This window comes from Zosterops lateralis, assembly GCF_965231275.1.
Source record: "Zosterops lateralis genome assembly, chromosome: 7".
In the NCBI taxonomy this organism is placed as follows: Eukaryota; Metazoa; Chordata; class Aves; order Passeriformes; family Zosteropidae; genus Zosterops; species Zosterops lateralis.
The window spans coordinates 8556417-8578305 of NC_139767.1; the positions used below are offsets into that span (position 1 = coordinate 8556417).

The following is a 21889-nucleotide window of genomic DNA, read 5'->3' on the forward strand; positions in this document are numbered from 1 at the left end:
GGCCCCTGCAGAGTCAGCACCCCAGTGCCAGAGAGCTGCCCTGTGCCATCATCTGCCCCTCTGCCTGTGCAAGCACCACACTCCCACTCCCATCAATCAGCACAGACCAGGTGTCTGGAAGCATCTCTTGCCAATCACCTTTTATTACCTTTAAAAAGCCAAGAAACCCAGAACAAGACAAAAACTGAGACCGTGTGAACATCATGCAATGGATTCACTTTAAAGCAGGCTGGGGTAGGGAGGGGGAAGACCAAAAGTCGTGTTAGAGTAGAAGTATCGCTGCACCCGTGTCTGAAGGCCAGGCCGGGTGGGCTGTCACTGGTGGGGTTGGTGGTGACTGCTGTGAGTGACCAGATGGATGCTGAAGCAGGAAATGGAAACACACTCATGAGACATCATCCCAGGCAACCCCAGGTCTGACTCTGACATGGTGATGACAGTGAGAAATACTCCTAACTCTTGTCTTGGGTGCGTTCTGCCTGGCCAAAGTCTCTTTGGAGAGCAGCAGCACAGTGACTGCTGTTACAAGGGCTCTTTAGTTCAGTTCTGCTACTCAGTGGGACTAGAGCTTGGGTACTCAATTAGTGGAGTGGATGTTATCCAGCAGCAGTGATGTTACCCCACTCTGCCCTTCAGTCTCACTCTGCAGTCTTCAAAATTCACAGCACAAGCTAGAGCAGAATTACCTTCTCGAGAGGATGTGTTTTGGAGAGCTGCAGCTATCACGGAAATAATTTTGCATCTTGTCCATCATGTGGATGTGACAAAACACATGCCCTTATTTTCCTGAGGTATAGCCAACATTTGGGTTCATTACATTTAATGGAGTAGGGTCACCCATAAAGTTATTCATAAGGTATTTTCTGAGTGGTTTTCACCTTCTCTTTGAAAAAATAAATTATATCAGCATGTTCACGAGGTGCAAATGGGACTGGCATTTCAGCTGTTATTATGTTATTAACTTTTTTAACCTAATAATTTTCAATCAAGAGTGAGAAGCAATTTTCACTCACTCCAGTGACCAGAGTTGGAGATTCTGCAAAGTGTTCTTGTAGGGTTCACCTTGACAGACACCTAATTCCATCCCAAATGGAAATGTTACCCCTGATACTCTCATTGCTGTTACTGAGAATTTCTATTTCCCCTTCGGTTACGATTTAATTTAGGAGGCAAAGACTTCCTAAGCTATGGGAGAGTAAAGATAGATGGTATGGGAGAAGAAGGCTGATGAAATGTAGTTGACTCCGGATCTGAAATATTTTATCCCTCCTCAATGTAGGTTAAATTATTCTTCACCTTTCCCACATCCATAATTGTCGCTGATCTTGGACCAACTCAAAACCCTACTACTGAGTTCAGTAGACTCAAAATTGCCACTAGAACTGGAAAAAGAAAAAAAAAGAGATTTGTTAGTGTCCATATACAATATCCCAAGACTATACACAGCTATGAGATACAGCAAATTTAAGAAAGGCAATTTTTTTCTCATCACTGAGTATTTATTATATATAACAAATACATGAAAAAGAAAAAACTATATTGTGTGATATAAATAGTTTATTTACATTACAGAAAAACATCAAGACAATGTATACTATTTCAAATATATCCATACATAATCAAATATAGCTGTAGTACATGTTCTCATTGGTGTAGATTACCACAAATGCAAGGCAACATGTGTAGATCTTGTCTTAATCTTTTGTCTATAATACTGTATTTTGTAGTCCAAGCTCTCTGCAGTTAGTTTTGCCATTGTGGAAACATGCGCTCTTTAAATTAACCTTGTCGATGCTCTTGTTGTGTTGTCTGAACTGTAGTGCCCTGTGTTTTGCTTCTGTCTGTGGATTCTGTTGCTCCTGGGACATTTCCTGGAAAAGAGTTGTGAGAATACACGGCTCTTAGCAACACATCTGCTCGAGAGGGCGAGAGGGGCATCCTCCAGCCCTCAGTGTGCTTCCTCCTCAATGAAATGAAATGTGCTGGCTAATGGCAATGGCATCACGAAATAAAGCCACCACAAGCCCCGAAACATACTGTGAACAAAATTATAGCAAGGGAAATGTTCAGATTCCTGAACAATGGACACAATGATCCCAACTGCACTGCCTTGTTCAGCTTTAAATAATGGGTTTATTTTGAGCCAGGTGCAGGTGGAAGATCCAGGATGGTCCCACGCTCACCAAGCCAGCATCCCAGGCCTGTGAAGGGTTTACAAAGTGGCTGCAGGGGCTGCCTTTCCAAGGCCCTAAGTGTCTACAGTCCCCCTGAGTCCATGGAAACGCTCCGTGCTCAGCCCATGAGCAAACAGCTACTTTACTTACAGGTGCCTGCACCCTGCCACAGCTGCTGGGTTTGGTGTGGAAAGCAACTGTGCTGGAAAGCCTCAAACCTGACATTCCTTTGGATAGCTGCAGGGGCAAACCCCTTGTGTCTCAGGACCTCCAGTGTTCCTCAGCAAGGGCACATTTCAACCTTTCACCTGCAGCAGCACCTGCTCTGGGAATGCTACATTTCCCCCTGATGGAAAGCTAATGGTGTGTTTCTGGTTCCCTTTCACGGAAAGGCAGAAAACATGGAGAAGTTTAATCCCAGGTGGAGGCCACAGGATGTTCTAATCAGCTGAAGCAAGGGATGGTTATGGTAAAAACTGTGGGCAGCTGCACAACAGAGACTGAAACACCCTCTTGGAGTGTCATGAGAAGAGGCCCCACAATACTCCAGGCCACACTGATATCGAGAAACATTCCTTTTGTATGGGGCTAACTTGTTCTTCTGTTACAGGAGGGCTTTCAGCAGCACCTTGTGAAACCCTACAGGTTATGGACTGGGGAGAGCCCACCTCAGAGCAGTGAGAGCTTTAAGCACTTGCCTGCAGCTCTGTGTCAAGTAACTAAAAGCAGAACAGAATGAAATAGATTTTTACTGACCCCTTAAAATAAAAAAAGGTCATTTCCCCACTCTGTTGAATGGGAGTGATGTTACAGTTTTGTGACGTCAATTGAAGACTAAACAAGAACCTAAGAACTTAGGAAGCATTTTAAAAAATGCTGGAATACAATTATGTAAGTGTCTAGCAGAATATGGGTCAGACTGTCCTGACTTGGCTCACTTTTAAGCCACCAGGACCACCCCCTCATGAGAAGCTGTATGCCTGTGGGCTATATTTTGCCTCGTTCCTTCCTGGGAAGCAGTGAAGTAGGCTGCTATCATTACTCCAGGAAAAACCAGCCTGCGCCTCCTGCGCTCTGGGGGTCACGGCTGAGCTTTCATTACGGAACTAAGGCAGACTCCAGCCGCTCTGCCATCTCATCACAAACTCATTATTCACTGCGAGTTCCTTGAAAAGGCCATCAAACTTTGGGAGTGAGTCAGGGAGACTTTGTTAGCAAACACAGGGCTGGCTCACCGTGCATTGTGTGCACACCCAGAGCCTCCTGCCCGCTATCCCTGCATGGCCTCTCCCACCCGGCCGGCAGGGAATGCACAGCAGGGCCTCATGGTGCTCGGCAGGACACGGCCAGGGACACTGCCACCAGCTCAGGCAGCCCTAACACAACCAGGGCTGGCACCCAGACAGTGCAGCCGACCTTCCAGTGCTCCTCCCGAGCCCCCAGTGTCTGGATTTACAGCCCTGCTTTGCCCCAGCACTCAGCCATGTGAAGCAGGGTTCGGGAACTGGGGCAGAGTGGGCACAACCAGACTCATTTTCTACACAACATGGAGGAGCCAGGTGGCTGGGGGATGATGAGGATGGTCAGCAATCCCAGGGGATGCAGCTGTGCATGGTGGGTACCAAGCAAGATGAACATCTCATAGGCACTTTCCCCAAACCAACTCTGACAGTATCTACACAGTCACTTACTTCAAGGCCGAGACAAATCAATTTGAATGTAGAGATTACTCCAATTAAGATGATGAAAAGGCATCTTTGAACCAAAAATGTCCATGTTTTAACTGTAAATTACCAGTGGGTGGGAGCTGGGGACGGTCCCAGTGCCCAGCACCAACACCAGGGCTGCTTACACACAATGCTATCGCATTTACAGGAGGGTTGTGTCTGAAGTGCAGCAGGGGTTCTTAAAGGGGGCATCAGAATTTAACCAGCTTTTGAGACTTAATCATCTGCCAAAACTGAGTGATAGGTTTTCCTTGGTCCTTAACTCTTTAATCAGAAGTCTTTTGTAGTGCACTGTGTGTGGGGAGCATTCATTTATGAACACAGCAGTTACATCGATGTAAACCAAGTACTGGAGCACAGGCTGCCTTCCCTCCCTCCACTGAAGCTTTGCTCGAGAGCTCCAGTTACTCACAATGCGATTCATAGCAGGTAGAACACGTTATGCATTCATTTTTAATCAAGTTATTTCTTCACATAAATAAGCTGCTGTGACTAAACATTAGGGAAGCACTAAAAATGCAAAGCTGTAAAGAAAACTGCTGAGAATCATTATGACACCAGACCATACCTCTATTATTTGCCATCCTCCTTCACTTTTATCACTGCTTATTTTTTTTGCTTTATCTCTAAGCCAGAAGTCCTTGGGCAGACTGTGCCTTGCTGTTTTACCTCTTGGCCTCTGATTCCCTACTCCTTCACCCCAGAAACTTATTCCCATTGCTGGCACTAGTATGAGCACCCAAACACCGAGTCACTTAAACCCCAATCATCATCAATTCTGTTGGTTGCATTTTCAGCTGAGTCCATCCTCTGACTCCGTTGTGTGGTTACAGAAATGGTAATTGTAGCAATTTGGAGGGCCAAGTGCCCAGGAGGCAGAGGAAGGGGTAGGAGCAAACCTCAGCTGTCAGCAGCCCATTTATTCAGATTAAAGTGTCTGTGCATCAATGGCCCTAAAAGTTCCCAGGACTTGCTCACCGCCTTCCAGCAATGGAGGACACCCCTGTAGATTTACAGAGGTAAAATTTTAAGAGCAACAACAGTAATGACAACTAGAAGATTACAATAGTAGTTTTATGAGGCTCAAATGGATGCAGTGCACCAAACTCGCTTGTTAAATTAATTAGCTGAAGTTGCATTGAAATGAGCAGGAAAGAATTTGGCTGCAGTAGCCTCTGAGTGAAGTTTCCCTTCTTTCTCCCAGGAACCTGGCAAGGTGGTTTCACCACTTTCAAGAATTCAAGGTCTGGAGTTCAAACCAGTACAGTCAGGTTCTCCAAAGCAGACAACTTCAAAAACTCAATTGCTTATGCATATGCTGCCACAATGCTCTCTCGTCATGTGGATTTCTCTTAGGCCACTTAAGAGCACACTTTTGCAAATGTATCTCAAATCATTATGCTGGGATGGAGGATGCTCTGCAGTAATTATATGCATTACAGAAAAAAGTCAAAAGATCATAAATTGACTTGGATACAAAGTGTGGGGAAAAGGAACAGTCTCTGTATGAAAACAGTGTGATGGGTAATTTGCATTACAGTACTGGATCACTCAGAGCTCCCTGTGTTCATTCTTCAGCATAAAGTACTTTGCTCACTGCATCAAGGTGACAAAACTAGAGTCACTTGACAAAACAATACACGCTTATTCCATTATCAGTTACTACACCACCTTCTTTCTCTCACTACATACTTGGTTGTTTGAAATACCTCTGTGAATGCCACCTCCTGTAATCTACTGCCTCATTCAGTAGTTGCCATTCAGGTGGTGAACTCTGTTTGGCCAGAAAAGGTTTTGTTTCGTGCCTTTAGGCCAGAGAAGGATTTATGAAATTTGTCTTTTCCAGGAACAAATGTTCTACACTTGTCTTCCAGCCAGGTAGTGCAACACAGGGGCTGATATAAAGTAGAGATCTTATTTTATATGGAGATATGATACCTGGTATATTATTTTTTAATTTAAAAAAGAAAATAGCCTTTAAAAGAGTGATTTATCAGTGCTGCTAGCTGAATTAATTTAACCTTGTGATTTCTAAGAGAAGCCTGTAGATGTAGATGTTCTGAATGTAGATGACATTCAGAACTTACCCCAAGCCCTCCCAGAGACAGTAACACAGTCAAGTGGGGGAGTAGAACAGCACACGGAGAGGAAGAATTGCATTTACCCCTCTCATTTTGAACTGCCCTGGAGCTTTTCCCATTCACACAACCCTCTGCTCCTACAGAAAAAAACCCCAACTGCATCATATATGGAAGACCCTAAAACATGTGCAGTGCCCTTGAACACGCACTCAAGCCTAATGAAATCATTTAATCAGCAGGGTTGCAAACAGGCTTAAAAGTTTGTATGCTTTGCCTGATTAGGACTAAGGGAATGGGCCCTTAAGGAAACCAGATGGAGATATGATTAGTTTTATTAAGTGTTGATCCAGCTGCTGTATTTATATTCCCCCTATTTATATGAACAATATTTGTCCAAGCATCTGAATACAAAATAGAGAACTTCACTTGCTGTAGGCACCATTGCTACCTAAGTTTGATTAAGATGGAAGTAAAAACTCAGTAATAATAATGAAGGAGCACTGGCTGGCTGGACCAGATGATATCTTCTGTTGGTTGCTGAATTAAATAGCATTTGTTATCAGCAGTGTCACTGCAGAAATCGGTATAATCAGCGCACATTGCAGCAAAAACAAAAGTCTTTTCTCTTTCTACTGTAAAGTACCAGAGATACTGACCTTGTAATACAGAGGACTACAACACAGATGATAGCAATCTGGATGGTTCCAATCACAGCTGCTATTAAGACATACTGAAATCGTACTGGACCTGGAACCACATATAAAACGCTGTAGTCCTTTTTTTCACAGTGTTGTCCAGTATAGCCGGCATCACATCTGAAATAAAAAACATTTTTTTCCTGTTATACTTGCTGCTTTCAAAGAATGCTGGAAAATTGTATCTGGAAATAAGAAAATGAGTGGCTGAAGCATAAGCTTATGTGGTTTGTTTTTTTTCTTGCAGCATGGACTCCCACAGAGAGAGTATCAATGAGTGCTCAACCTCTCAGAGGAAAGATTTGTGGTCCTCAGTGTCGCTAAGGTCTGTGAAACTGAACAACACTGTGAGAGTGCCAGGAAGTGCCCAAGGGACCAAGTCATAACTGGCTTCAAGTGGAACTACTTGCACGTTGTGATGAGAACCCATTTAGCTCCTTGCACAACATACTTTAGATTTCTCCCTTCCTTTGGGGGGGTGGGGGAGGGTGAAAAGCCATCGAGCTGTGGTTCCTTATGCAGATTACCCCTAAGGAGGTGATAAGCAATCATCCAGGCTCCATATGAAATGTGATTAGATGTTCCTGAAAGTGGATACATCATTTACATTTCGTCTGGTTGCTATAAAAAACCCCTCTATTGATGCTGCAGCCATCCACCCTGATGCTGCCTGCTTCACTGCACTGTGATTCTGGGGCCAAGCAGTGCTTTTACAGTTTTAGCTCTTGCCCTGTTTCCCCTTAATTGCCCAAGCAAGACGTGAAAATCCAGGTCAATGGCAGCAGCAACTGCCAGGGACTGAGACAGATGGCCTGGGCTCCTCTCAGGTGTGTTAGTGGAGCACTAACCCTGATGGGTTAAGCCTTGCGCTTCCTCCCTTTTCTCCTGCTTTCCCACAGCTGCCAGCACCTTGAGGAAAGGACATTTTCCAGCTGAATGGAGCACCTAAAATGCAGCAGCTGCAAAGAGCAAAATGTGCCCTGGCTGTGTGACTCAGGAGAAGCTGGCTTGAGGTTCTGCCCTGGGGAGAGTCTGAGCTCCCATTCCAGTGTCCCAGGAAAATAGTGCTTCATGTGTAATAGTCCTTTTCCAGACACTTGGCCACTGTGTGGACTTCAGAAATAATATCTGCACCTGTGCAGGGAGGCATTCACATTCACTGCAGGAGCACTACAGTGCTTTCACTCTACTCCTCCTCTCTGCCCAAACCTCCTCCAAAATCACCTCCTGCTGAAGCAGCCACCTCTGCCCCAGGCAGCTGCCCCACGAGCACCACTCCTGCAACAACAGGGACACACACTGGTGGCACTCCTCTCCCTCATGCTGAGGAGGGCACCTAGTGTGGTCTGAGTGCTTTGTGAAGGGCTTTTAAAAACACATCTAAATATAACTGAAGGCTACTGGATGGCTTTACAGTCAATTAACATTGTTCATAACTCAATACACTTTTGGGACTTTGCTGAATAATTTAAGTCTGATGGGTTTTATAGCACAAAGGGCCATGGTTGCCATCATTTTCCACAGCTGATGTAGATTAAGTGTTTCTGTAAGTCAGTATTTCCATGTGTGTAGCCTTCCCTTGCTGGTAGGAGAAGGGTTACTTACCTGCAGGACGGTTCCAGCATGTTTGTGGAGTGCTCACACTTGCCATGCATGCAGAAGCCATTGTAATGCTCTGGACAAGGGATGTAGATCCCTCTTGCACTTTCTTCCAGTTTATTTGCATTCTCTGTGAACACAGGTGAAGGGAAAAGTTAACCTCACCATGTTAGAATATGGTGAAGTGATGGAAAGAACTCAACATATGAAAGGAAGGAAAACCAGAAGAACAAGATGTGAAAGATGTTCATGGGAAGCAAGAGCAAGGGTTTGCCCGTTCAAACAGGTTGGCTGATGTAAGATTTGCAAGGGTTTATCTCAGTCTTTTATAATTCCTATCAAGTTACAGCAAATGAGACACCTGAGAAAATAACATGACTATTCAAAATCTGATGACAGAATAGCACATCCAAATACCTAATTATTTCTGGTTTACTTTATGGACTGTCTCCTCAAACTGAGACAAGGTTGGGAAAGCGACTGGACATTTGCATATAATATACATTACAATACATTTGGTAATTCAACAGAACATATACAGAAAGACAATTTTCTGGCTGAAGTAGAGCAGGAGTCCAGAGCTGAAGTTTATCATCAGTGCTGCATGCCCATGCCCCAAAGCCCAGTGGCCTCCTCCACATCCCACAGCATCCAGAACTTTAAACTAGTTTGACTTTCTGCAGCAGTTAAAGAGTCACTGAGACTGCAAATCCTGGAAAATCCCTTCATCCAGCCATGAAAATGCAGGCTTCATTTAGTTTTGAAGCAGGTATGTGCTCAACTTCACAGGCTGAAACACAGAGTGTTACCACCATGAACTCACATGAATTTTGTAGGCCACCGAGGTATTAATTAATCTGGATAATTTTGGAAAATTCTTCCATCTAACCAATACTTATGATATCTCAAATGGTAACACTCCTTTTTCTGTCATAGTATCTTCTAGCCATGATTAATTAAAAACAAAAGAAAGAAATCTCACGATGGATGTCTGAGGAAATGTAGTTTGCACGCAAAGTAAGTTGAAGCATTTTTATCTTCCGAAGGCAGTCCCCAAGTGTTATAAAACAATTGCAATTTGTGTTCTGCCTCCGAGCCAGTCATGCCAGCAGCAGGCAAGCTTAGGTATTATCCCACCTCTGGGAAAAGCATGTGCAGCAGATCCAAGATTCAGATTTTCATAATGAATTTCTTTTCTGTCGCTGCTGTCCAAGGAGAGTTGTAAGAGTCTCTAACCACTTGCACTAATAAAGTTGGTTATATTGTCCTTATGTGAAAACAGGCTCCCAGCAAATGAGAATGACAGGCAACCTCTACACCCTTGCTGACAGCATTAGCTTCTCTTTCATCCTTAGGATTTTCAGGACCTCTGCACTCTGGACCATATTGCATCTTTTCAAATGCACATATGCTGAACACAAGTGTGCCTCTCCCTGTTCCCTGATTACATTGGGATACCTGTGTGAGGCTGGTGGAGGCTGTTAGGGACCATGCAGTGCAGGAGCACAGGGGCAGTGAGGATTCCTGGGCTGGGGGCTGACAGCTGTCTCTGGGACAGCACAGACAGGATGTGCTGACAGGAGGCATGTTAGAGGTATGGCATAACCTCCTTTGACAGCTTGCCCAGGGATTTTTGCTGCTGGAAAAAGGTGGGAAGACAAGGGGTCCATTTGGTCTGGCACGAAACATTTTTGGCTACCTATCACCCTCTAAGTGAGCCACTGGCTACCAACATGTAAAATACACATACACAGAATTATCACCTCTTCATGCCCTGGAAATCCTCCCAGACAGAATAAATGTGTGAGTGTGTTAGCTATCAGTGGACTTGCCCATGGCACACATGCAGATCTCCATGCGCTCAGGACTTGTGGGACTCCATACCCATGTAGGGATCACCTACCCACTGTGCCTGATGGGTTCTGGGTGTGCTTGACCTCTGCTATAGCCACATGCAAAGCTATTTCTGTCCAGGAAACTGCAGCAAGAACTATGGGATCCTTATTAATACACTTTTTTTTTTTTTTTTCCTATGGTGGAAAACGTAATGCCATTTCCTTCAAATTCTCCATAACCAGAGGAAGTTTGCTTCCTCTCTGAAGAACAGGAGACTGTTCTGTGTTGCACATACATGTGTGTGTGTGTGTATCTCTGATCCTTCTCAGGTACTGAGGTACCTCTGCCATGTCTGCACACCACCACTCAGTGCAAGAATCCCTTCTCCTCCTCTCTCAGATCAGCCAGCAGTGTGGTTAAAGCGGTATGAAATCCTTTAGTTTAAGGTGTTTTGTTTTTTTTTTTTAAAGGCAAATTTCAAGATGGGGTGGGGAGGAATTGTAACTTTCAGGACAGACTAATCTGGGACTTGTAAAGGGGGACCAGGACCTATCTGGACATGCAGATACTCTCACTGTGTGTAGGCTGTAGGGCTGGCAATCATGTGGGTAGAAACCAAGTTTTCTTTAACAAGGTCTCTAGCACACTTTAAAATGAATGTCGGATCAGGCAGAACTTGTTGTAATTGCAGAATTACACCTCTAAGCATAATGTTGTGATGGAAAATGCTTTCCTGAATCTAAAATGAGATGCCCCAAGCTTTGCTAGCATTCGTAGGATAAACACTTCATGGGGTAAACACTTCATACAGGAACACTTGTCACCTGTCTCAGAAGAGCCCACAAAACTTAGACACAAATTATCTGTATCTCATTTTGATTGATGACTCCTCCAAAAGAGCCAGGGATTTATATAAAGGCAGAGAGGGGGGAAACCACATTTTTAGTTTGATCTGTTGTTAAGGTTACTTGAAATACAGACCACAATAAAAACATCATTTTGTTCAGACTGAGAAGTTCCCCCTCCCAGCACATTTTGAACACACACAAAATATTGCCCTGCCTCAAAAGAGGTTATTTTTCTCATTACAAAATCCATCTTTTTGGAGTCAGTGTAGAGACCCAAACACCCAGGCATGCTTTAAAACTGACTTCTAATTTCATGTTAAAACTGACTGCTCCCATTTCTGGAAGGACCTGAGCACTTTTCAGCAATCCAGCTGCTGATGAGATACTAACTCTTATGAATGTATCACAGGGTTTACATCACCATGAAACAAGAACTATAAGAACAAGATTCTAAAAAGAGAGGATGTAAAAAAAAACCATGCTGAGGTTATGAAGCAATCATGAACTGTACATATCTTAAAAAACTAAACCTGAAATAAATAAATTAGGACTTCCACCCTTATAAAAACTTTGGATTATTTATAAATTCAGTATTGGATGCAAGCTTTACTAATCAAACTACAGTATCACTACACTAAGGAGCCCCTCTACTACACCAACCTCACACCTACAGAGAGCTAAGCTAAATGCAAACTCACTTCTTTCCAAGCACAGCAGGTCTGTAAGCATAAAGCAATATCACAGACCAAATTCAAAGTTACTCAGGTTTTAGTAATGTTAAATTCAGTAGCTTCTCTTCACACATGAGACTTGCTGCATTGTTATTGGCAACAATGTGGGAAAGGTTTATTTGTGCCAGAAGGACAGATTTGTACCTTTTTGTGATGGACAGGATTTGAGGCAGGAGCCAGCTGTAAAGACTAGAGGTAAAAATTGGACTGACTGGGTCAGTCTCTCTTATCTCTGGATAAAAGAAATTACTGCCACATTTCTCAAAATGCTTGTCCTTTTTATTTCAGAGAAGAAAGACACCCTCACCCTCCAGATCAATTGTATTCAAGAATCTTTTTCTTGAAGCACTTTTCTGATCAAGAAAGTCACTTTGATGAAGCCAACATCTTTTGCATTTCTGCAGCATTTTTTTCATCCTTAGCTTAACATGACATTTCATATTGTTCACATCTCTTGTTAGTGCCAGCACATGACATGATAGCCTATCAAATAAGACACACTAGTCAAAACACATTATTTTTAAGTGCATGGGGGCCAGATGCTACTTTGTGTAGCCTGGAACAGCTTATCATCTCTCTCATTGGAAACATCTTCCAGCTGAACCCTTGCTCTCCAACCTCCCTGTGGATGGCAGGGAGATGCTGAGATGATGAGCTATTTCTCTGGGATAAACTGGATCCTAAAAAGATGTCCAGTGTGGCTGACCACCCACTCAGTGATCTTGATTTCCTGATGGATTGTCTTCTGAAATGTTTAATAAATTATTTAAAGCTATCTTGTCCAAATTCCTTAATATCCATGCCTGTTCCTGTCTTTCATCAAGACGTCACAGAAGAATGATTTCAAATATATTTTGTATCATTTTAATTTTAATTTTAATTTCTGGTTTAGCTTTATGGTTTTCCCTCAGTCTTTGAAAGTTGAATGTACACCCTTCAGATTCTCAGGTAACTATTTCAATGAAAGCTGCAATTCAAGAGCTGGAACAGTCTGCCTGGTGGCAGGATGTGCCTCTGCAAGCGATGAAAACAAGGCAGCCAGACTCTTCTCTGGGCAGCCCTCACTGGTCCCCAGCTCCCTTCTGAGCTAACGTGGAGCTTCTGTTCCACAACCAAACGTGCTGCTGACAAAGGAATAAATCCATTAGTGCCCTTGATGAGGATTATATGAAGTACTGTCTGGAGTGCCCAGAAAATTCCGTCCAGACATGAGGTCCTACAATCCACTTCAGAGAAATTAAAATAAAAATAGGCAAAAATAGGATTCTTGCATCCAAGAACTGACTGCCAGGCACTTAACAATTAGTTCTGCAGGGCTGGTAATTCTGGAAATTTTCATGTGTGAATCAGTGAGACTTTCTAGGTGATTTCAAGCAAGCAAAGTAGAGGGCCACAGCCTGTAAAGTCTGAGGTTAGCATTTTGGCTGATGTACAGCAGGTAATGCTGGAGCATTGGAAATAATAACTATTAGGCTGTGCTCATATGAGAAAATATTGGCTCATGTACAATATTAACACCTAGTGTACAGTCATCCCTGGGCCAAGGGAAGTCCTGAAAATACATATATACACATCTATTTCATCAAATAAGGGATGAGACAGTGAATGATGTGCACCAGAAGTGATTTTGACACTTATCTCATTGGAAAAAGTGGTTAAGGAGAATTGACTTATATAATAATTTAATCTTTTAATACTGCTGAGGTCAGTCAAATTTGCAGACGGAAGCTCTTGCTGACATTGAAGTAGTGACTCCTTACACATCACATTATCAGGGGACATATGAAGGGAAAAAGGGATTCTTGGATCAAGTGTGTGCCTTTAACCTTCTCAACCCCTTTTGGAAGCAATTCCCCCTCACTCCTTTTACCTCCCTGTTGGTTCTCCCAAAAAGATGCTGCAGAGCATGGCACTGGGAACTTTCTTAACAAAGCTCTTCTGCTCAGCATGAAAAAGACTTTGTGTGCAATTCTTGTTTGAAATCAAAACAAACATCCATAGAATATCCACCTGTGGATACACCTTTTCTAAAAGCAGGAATGCCCTGAATTCCAGCAAAGAGCTTCAATTGATTGACTGTGGGTGGGAATCCAAACCCTGTGGATGAGCTTAGGGATAGTTTATGTTACCCATCTTCAGTCTTCACAGAGTCAGCAGCTGCTGCTCTTTGGATGTGAAAGGGAACTGTCTCAGGCCGGGAACATCTGCAGGAAGGGTTCAAAGGTCCAGGAGAAGGATGGTTATGGTCCTGTTCCCTCTGAAAATGCAGAACTGCTTTTAGCAGGTTTGCTGTGACTTCCCCTCCTCTTCAATAATATTCAACAGGAAGTGAGGTCCCACATCAACTTAGGGATGAAGTCCTTAGGCAGGCTTTCTACTCACTCCTAATGAAGAGCTGCCATGATAAATCCCAGCTCAGACCCAGCTCTGATGAGAGATTTCTCTGCTGACCAGCTCCAAGGCACAGTGTCCTTGGCAAACCTGCCCTGCTGCATGGCCACACTGCACTGCTGCCAGCTGCCCAGGGCCAGCCCAGGGAGCACGTCCACCCCTCATGTTCCCTCCTCCTGAAACCTTGCTTTTACAATTATAGAGAGCCTCTTCACAATGAAGGAAATGTGTGCAAGCAACTCGCCTGAAAATCACTGTTTGGGTGGGCGTTGAGTGAGAATTCCGAAGGAAGTGCTTGCTGCTGCTCAAGAGGGAGCTCACCAGCCCACTCTCCCTGAGAGCAAGTGGAAAATGAGACACCAAATGTCAGCTGAAAACGTCTGGCACCACTATGCTGCAGCCTGAGCCTAAATTCCTCCTGCAGCCACTCCAAGTACAAACTTGAAGCTAGTTTTTCTACAGAAGCTGCACAAAAAATACCCTTCCCATATTAGCTGCTTCACCAAGGGGAAAAAAAGAAATGGAACATGGTGAAATAAATTACATTCGCTTCTTTTCTCAGGCACAAAATAGGCTTGCTGAACACAGTAATTTATTAATTTTAAATGTCCCTATGCAAATCAGTTCCCTGGAATAAGATAAAATCCACTTTCCTTTTTAAAAATAATCTAGGGCTTTTTATGTTTGAGATGATGGCAAGATGTCCTAGTGCACTTTGAAAAAAAAAATATTGTGCTCTGTCTTTGCAGCAATGCATCGTAATTATTCAGCCTGCTGCCATAATTAATAATAGAAACCAATGAATTAAGACACTAATAATCCCCAGATGTTCAAATGGGGAACAAAATACTTTCAACGTGTCAGCAGATATATGGGGGCTATGCTACATATGTTAAAGCTGTTGCTGAACTTTGGAAATCAAGAAGCACTTTTACTTACAACATCTGTGAGTATATCTTCCTTCTTTGAGAAAACTGATTGAAATCAAGCAACTTGTTAATCATTTTCCTGCATACATAACAAGACCATTTGTCTGCTCAAAACTAAACCAGGACTGTTTTTCTGGGGTTTTTTTTACCCTTGTTTTTCACAGTCTCTGTTGTCCCCTTGAATTCACAGATGCCTTACCCTAGAGATTGTACAGACCCCTAAAAGCCAGGGCTCCTGCATGTAAAAAAAGAAGGTTCTACCAAGTAGTTACTGCAATACAAGGTGCAATACAACCCAAAGTTGCAGTGATGTGAGTGCAGGGCAACAACCACTGCTCACACATCTGAATGGGAACACCCAGCAATATCAGCTAAAGTGGCAGAGAAAAAACACCCCATGGGCTAATGTGTTGCTCCAAAGCAGCATTTTCTCCAGGTGCTCACACTAGGCTCAGCTCCCAGCAGAGGTCCCCGGCTGCCTGTGTCACCTCCGTGTCAGCTGTCCCCAAGCCATCTCCCCACACCTCTGTGGATGAAGTAGCACAGAGAAAGCTCTTTAAGGCAGCAGCTGCTGGGGCTGGTCTTGAGGGCTGCAATCATTGCTAGGTTGTGACTTAATGATTCGGGGCTGTATTGTGGATTTATCAAAGCCTTGGGTAAAGGGGCCCTTACAGTTTGCTGCTTCCTTTTGTGTCAGGATTGAATAAATCTGTGTTAATCCCATTCTTAGATTAGATTAAATCCCTCTTCATGCTAACTCAGCAACTCTTTGTTTTTGGCAAGCTGCTGACGTTCTCTTCACTCAGATTCTCCTGCCTAAGAGAGATGCCACCAGTCCTGTGGGAGCAGCATCCTCCCCCTACAGAAACCAGCAGTGTAAAGAAATAAAGTCATAGCTTATCCCCTTGCATATGATCTCCTTAGGCAGCTCATGACAGAGCCCTTAGAGGATGAGTTAACCTTATTATTATTGTAATTCTGTGCTGAAAAAGAGTTGGTGTCAGTTTAGAGATTTGTGAGGTTCCCTCCAATTAGGCTGCGTGCCTGAAGGCAGAGGGGCGAGCTGGATCCATTACAAGGAACCGCAGGAGCAGAGCGGGTGTCACCGTCCCTGAGAAATTCCTCCCAACAGCTGAGCCCAAGGCTTGTTTTCTCTCCCATCCACCTCTCCTCCAGCTACTCATTAGTGCCAGTGCGGGAGGGTGTAAAAAATGGACAGGAACAGCCAGATCAGGGCTCCTCTCTGTGTGCTTCCCTCTGAAAAAGCATGCCTGAGAGTTTCAATTTACTGTTTAATACCAGATTAAACAGAGATGGAAATCCCACCCCAGTGTGTGGACGTTAGCAGCAGAAGATGCTTCTTTATACAACCAAATCATGTCTCTTTGAGTGAAAGCAGGCATGGATCTGCAGAGGATGCCTAGGAGGGACACTGCCAGAGGAATACCTCTATGTCTTTTGGGGCACAGGAGCCAGACCACCATCCCTCCTGCACAGCCCCAGTAGCACACACACACACACACATGATTCTCACTAACCAGCAGCTCTTCACAACCCTTCCCATTCTAGCATTGCAGTGACACAGCACTATTAGTTAACTTACTTAGTGATGATTAAGGAACAAAATTCCCTGAACTTGACCGAGTGGCGTCCTGCTGTTTCTGCTTTGTGTGCTGCTATGCAATTTCTATATCAAAGAAGCCCGGCTAGTGCAGCACTCCAGAGCAGCTTATTTATATGTAGATGTGGCTATATGACATTTCCAAATGCCATACATTTGCATATGAAGGTCCCACTTTTTTTCCCCCCACTTCAAGTAAACAGAGTCTGCTTCGATTCCAAAGCAGTGCTTTCCCTCACTTGGAACTGACTGAGAATCATCCTCCTTAAGCAGCTAAAAAAACCCCGAAACACCTAATTTTCACAATTCAGCAACCTTGGCTATCAATAGTGTCTCTGGGTGGGTCCTGTGATTTATAGCTGTACCTTTGATACCAAACTGAGCACAGAGAGCAAAACTGCAAGACCTTAAGATTTCATATGAAATGGCTACAGATAATCTCCAATACCAATCGATATTTGCAAATAGCCCTCAGACATATGATGGAAGCTTGTGGTCATCCTAAAAAAGCCTGTGGGTCACATTCATTATAGCTATGAAGATGGTATTGATTTTTGTCACTGATTCTCCACTTGAAAACAAGAGCAGGAGCATGTTGCAGGAGCCACTGAGGAGCTCTGAAACTGCAAACCTAACACAAAACCACAACCTTATGTAACACCAGGAAAGCCAAGTGGACATTATATATTCAGCTTTCTTGTCAAAGAAGATAAGGCTGAAGCAGATGGTATGTGGGCAAAGTTTCAACCTGAATACATTGCCTTCTAAAAACCAACAGTGCTATGCAAACAGCCTGACTTTGTGGCACGAGGCTGATGAACATGTTACCTGCACATTGAGGAGCTGCCTGATGCCAGGCCTCGAGGTATGTGCTGGAAGAGGAGGAGCTGGAAGAATTTCCTGTTGGCAACGTGTGCACGGAAAAACAAGACTCTCAGCACTTCTCCTGTACCACCTTGCACAAGCTGTATGAATTATGCATAATGCACAGACTGAGCCCTGTCCTCGTGCACGTTGGAGCTGGGATGCACATCCAGTGTGTGCTGAGGGAAGCAGTTCTTCAGCATCACCAGGTGGTGATGGGAGTGGATGGTGGGCAGTGGAGTGGATGGTGGTCACCACACATCAGCTGTCCTCCTCTCCCACAGCTCAGCCCTGCTCCCAGGCTGAGCTCCCTGCTCCCTCCACATCCCCTTGTGCTGGGAAACACCGAGGTGGGGATGAGCTGCTCCCATGAGCCCCGGGGCTCTGCCTGCTCTCAGAAGACTGTGACAGGCACTTCCTGACTGTGACAACAGGCTCAACAACTCCCAGGAGTCACCCTCGCTGTGGTCTCAGCTTATGGAGTTTCATCCACCCGTTGCTGCCTTTCTAGAGCAACTCATCCTCCACCGCCAACTGGTAGATAGCATCAACTATGACAAATGGGATGAGGTGCCAGAAAGCTGATAAATACTTTTGATATGGCTCTAAAAATAGGGAAGGGATATTTGTATCCTTCTGACACTTTTTGAAAAGTAGATGGATATGCATGACCTAAGTTTTAAGACGGGTGTCAGGAATATTGATGTGTGGAAGGAGCAGGATCGTTTGGCTGGCGTTGCCCCTGGGGACAGCTGCATGACTGATGATGTCTCCATCTCCCAGCTGAGGGTGTGCTTGGAGGGGGGTCGAGCAGAAAAATCCAGAAAAAAAGAGGATTTATCTTGCCCACCTAGGACTTATCATTTCCTTGATGGGGATGACGAAATTGGAGAAATGGGGTGCAAGTCCTCTCAGAGCACCAGTGCTGCTCCCTAAGTTATGCCCTTGCAATTCCTGCCACATTAAATCCTGTACCATCTATGACTGAGGCTACCATGTTCCCAGGATCACACCTGTAAATTTAATCTGGTATTTCCAAACTCTCCCTGAAAATGTGGAAGCCAAATACGGTTTCTTCCTTTTCCCTCTAATCTCTAAAACAGTGTAGACTCCAAAAGTCTCCAATTCGCACATCCAATCCCAGATGTCCTGATGTCTTCCCTTCCTTGGCACCCACACAGATGGCCTGCAGGAATTTAAGTACTGGTGCAACTAGCACCTCTTCCAGATTGTAAAGACTACACTGATAGAAATTGCTTTTAAGCAATTAAACTGTAGATTAACAAAGCATGCTTCCAGTTTGTGTGGAGATGCACTTACAGCCCATATTCACCTGATCATACTCAGAGAACAGGCACATCTTACATAACACAGAGCTGCATTTTCCATCCATCCTTGCCCCTTCAGCTGTGTGCATGGCTTTTACTGGCAGAAAGATTGGGTAGGCAATCAATGAAACAAAGCAGGAACTTCCTCTTGAGAAACTGCTGGACATAAAAGCACACCCTAATCCAATTACCAGGCTGTCCCCTAATTTACAGTAGGAACTCCAGGTCTGAATGGATTGTTTTCCACAGAGAAGTGGTGTTTGAAAAGGTCTCTGACTTATATTTAGGTCTGCCAGCATGGGGTCATGAGACTCTACTTTCTGGTTCTACACTTCAAACAAACTCAAAAAATTACAAATGAAAGCAAGTATGAATGGCAAAATTGTCAGAGGTTTGATGGAAGGCACAGATAAGAAAAGGTTACCCAGGTACGTGACAGTGCGGACAAATAGGTCAGGGATGTAATTTTGGCTACAAGGGTTTCCTTTAGTCCTTTAGACAGTCCAAGAGGTTTACAGTCCTAGTTTTGCACTGATTTTATATTCAGTTTCGATGACTAAAATCAGTCCTTTTTTTTTTTTTCCCTTTTTTTCAGGGCACATGTTGGCAAGATGCTGCCAAGCTGAAGTGTGACACCCATTTGGCTCCCTTCCCTCCTTTCTTTTTTTCCAAGGTAGCATCTGTGCTTGTAAAAACATGCTGCCTGAGAGGATTCATCCAGGAAACTAAAGAAAGAGCTGCAGAATTTGGGGGAAGTGTGTGTGAGAAAATAGGAGACTGAAATAAAAATACTTGACTCCTATATGTGGTATTTTTGTACACTTCCTGAATCACATGCCTGGCAAATCCCTTGTGAATATCCTGGTTATTTCAGTTGCCAGAGCATGACCCTGAATGGCCTGTGACTACTCAAAGATATAGCTGTTGCTGGCTAAAAGCATGGTTTCAGCCATACTTTTCACTGCTTTTGTTCAGGCTATTCAGAAAAGTTTTGTTATGCTCAGAAACATTTTATTGGCATGTTGCAAACCTGTGATCACTGCTCTTTACAAATCAAACGCTACACTTGCTGAGGGATGAATCCTGCATGGTTTGATGCTATTTTTACTCACCCCTTTGCCCTGAGTCCTGCATTGTAAAACTGTGATGGCAATGGGTCCACACAGTCTACAACCTTGCTTTTTGTATCAGTCCAGTTGTACTGTTAAAATCTTTTGTGGCTGCTCAGAGGGTTGGCTTTCAGCAGATTATATGTTTGAAATTCCTACTTGGTAAACAGGAGCACACTAAGCAGTGTGCATCCTTTCCCATGCCTGGAGCTGGAGAGATATCCCTTAGTGTACACAGTTTTAAGTGTAGGAGAAAATGGATAAAACAACATAAAACGCCACTGCAGCAAAACCTGCTACATTCTTTAGCTATTCTACCAAAGATACACTCCCATCTGTTGTGAAACCCCGTAATGGAAGGACAGAGCCAAAACCTTTGTGTGTTCTTGGGTTTGCATCAAAAAAGTCCAATGTCACCACACAGATTTAAGCTTTTTGTCTATTACTCCAGGGCCAAAGGTCTATCAGGCAGTGGCTGAACTTTGAGATGCAGAGAGGAGCCCACCCAGTGCTGATAGATACACTCTGTGTGTCCATCAGAGCATGAGGAGCTGTGGAGGGACCTGTCCAAGGCACACCACGATGTGTCACCTCCCTTTGTCTGCTCATTGCAGACAAACCCTTCCACGAGCACAGTGTCCTTGAGCTGACTTCACCATGGAACCAGCCCAGACTCTGCCTGCTGGAATAAGCCAGCACCAGGCAGCAGCTGGTGGCCTATCTCCCATCAAACCCTTCCATCCAGACCCGTGGCTCTCCCTGTGTGATGGGACTGAAAGCAAGCACAGAGCTCGCCCTGCCATTTCCTTCCATAAGGAATGGAACAGCTTCTCTACGCCCCAGAGGTGCTGGGATTCATCACTGGTCACACAGCTCATTTTGAAGCACAGACAGAAAAGTCTACTAACAACACCTTTTTTTTTTAATAAATGAATGCCTGTGTTTACTATTTTTATACACCTGTTATTATTGTCTTGCAGCAGTGCCACAGAAGTGAGGTGTAAAGATGGTATTTCTGAAAATAAAGGGTTTGGTATTTTAACTCCACGCTCACTCCTACAGCTAATATTGAAAGCAGGAGAAGTTGAATGGAAAAGAAAGGGCAATTCTGGGAAATGGAAAATTTACTAAGAATAAAAATGGATGAAAAAGCCATACAGAGAAATTTCAAAACCATTAAACTCAATGGCCACTCTCTCACTACTTACAGCAAGGCCGGAATTTTACCTACTGCCTCTTTAAATCTTATTGACTCTTATAACAGTATTTTAAACCAAACAGCTGACATCCTTTGCCCAGCCAAGGCCTTTTAAATCACTGAAATGCAGGATGGAAAAAAAATCTGCAGTGCCAGATGTGTCTAAAAACAGTCACAGTTCTTGTTGAGGCAATCTGCAGAGGAAAATGTTTGGCATTTATCATGCCTGACAAAACATTAATAGTTTATCAGTTTTGATATTACAGACTAATAATAAGCTTTTCCATGGCTACTTCATTTGCAGAGCATGGAGACAGGCTACACTACTGTTACTTGATTTTAGAACAGTGCTTTTTATTTAATCCTTTCCCATCCTAGCTGGATGGAAGTACAGTTCTATTATTAAATGAAATTGTAAACTAAATACTCTAGGGAAGGGGTGTTTTTGGTGTATACCTGACACAGATAAAGTAAGAGGGAGATTAAAACCATAGGGAGAGTTTTAATTTTTTTCCTCCCTTGAAAAATATTTTGCCATTGTGTAATGCTGTCTGAAATGGCTAGGGCTTGTGATAGCAGTAGGCAAAGCAGTGCATTTTGATTCAGTGCTGATAATATTCTGGCATGCACTGCCACTGGTACTCTAATAGCACATTTTGTTTACAGCTGTTGTATTTCCAAGAAGAGAGTTTCACAGTCACTTAAGGCTCATGGGTACAAGGTAAAATGACAGCCCAAGTGTGTAAGAAGTCACCTTT

The 21889-nt window shown here is 43.8% G+C and overlaps 1 protein-coding gene across 7 annotated transcripts in view; it reads right to left on the reverse strand.

Moving 5' to 3' along the window:
- Nucleotides 1-144: 144 nt before the first annotated feature.
- Nucleotides 145-21889, reverse strand: part of TMEFF2 (transmembrane protein with EGF like and two follistatin like domains 2) — a gene marked incomplete at its 5' end in the record, with an annotated part of 396858 nt that continues 375113 nt past the window's right edge. For all 7 annotated transcript variants that reach the window (XM_083865163.1, XM_083865161.1, XM_083865160.1 and 4 more), the window contains 4 exons: nt 145-1382; nt 1785-1871; nt 6639-6797; nt 8283-8406. In XM_083865163.1, coding sequence (XP_083721289.1) covers nt 1286-1382; nt 1785-1871; nt 6639-6797; nt 8283-8406 — 467 coding nt within the window. In that variant the 3' untranslated portion in view covers nt 145-1285. The remainder of the gene's footprint in view (nt 1383-1784; nt 1872-6638; nt 6798-8282; nt 8407-21889) is intronic.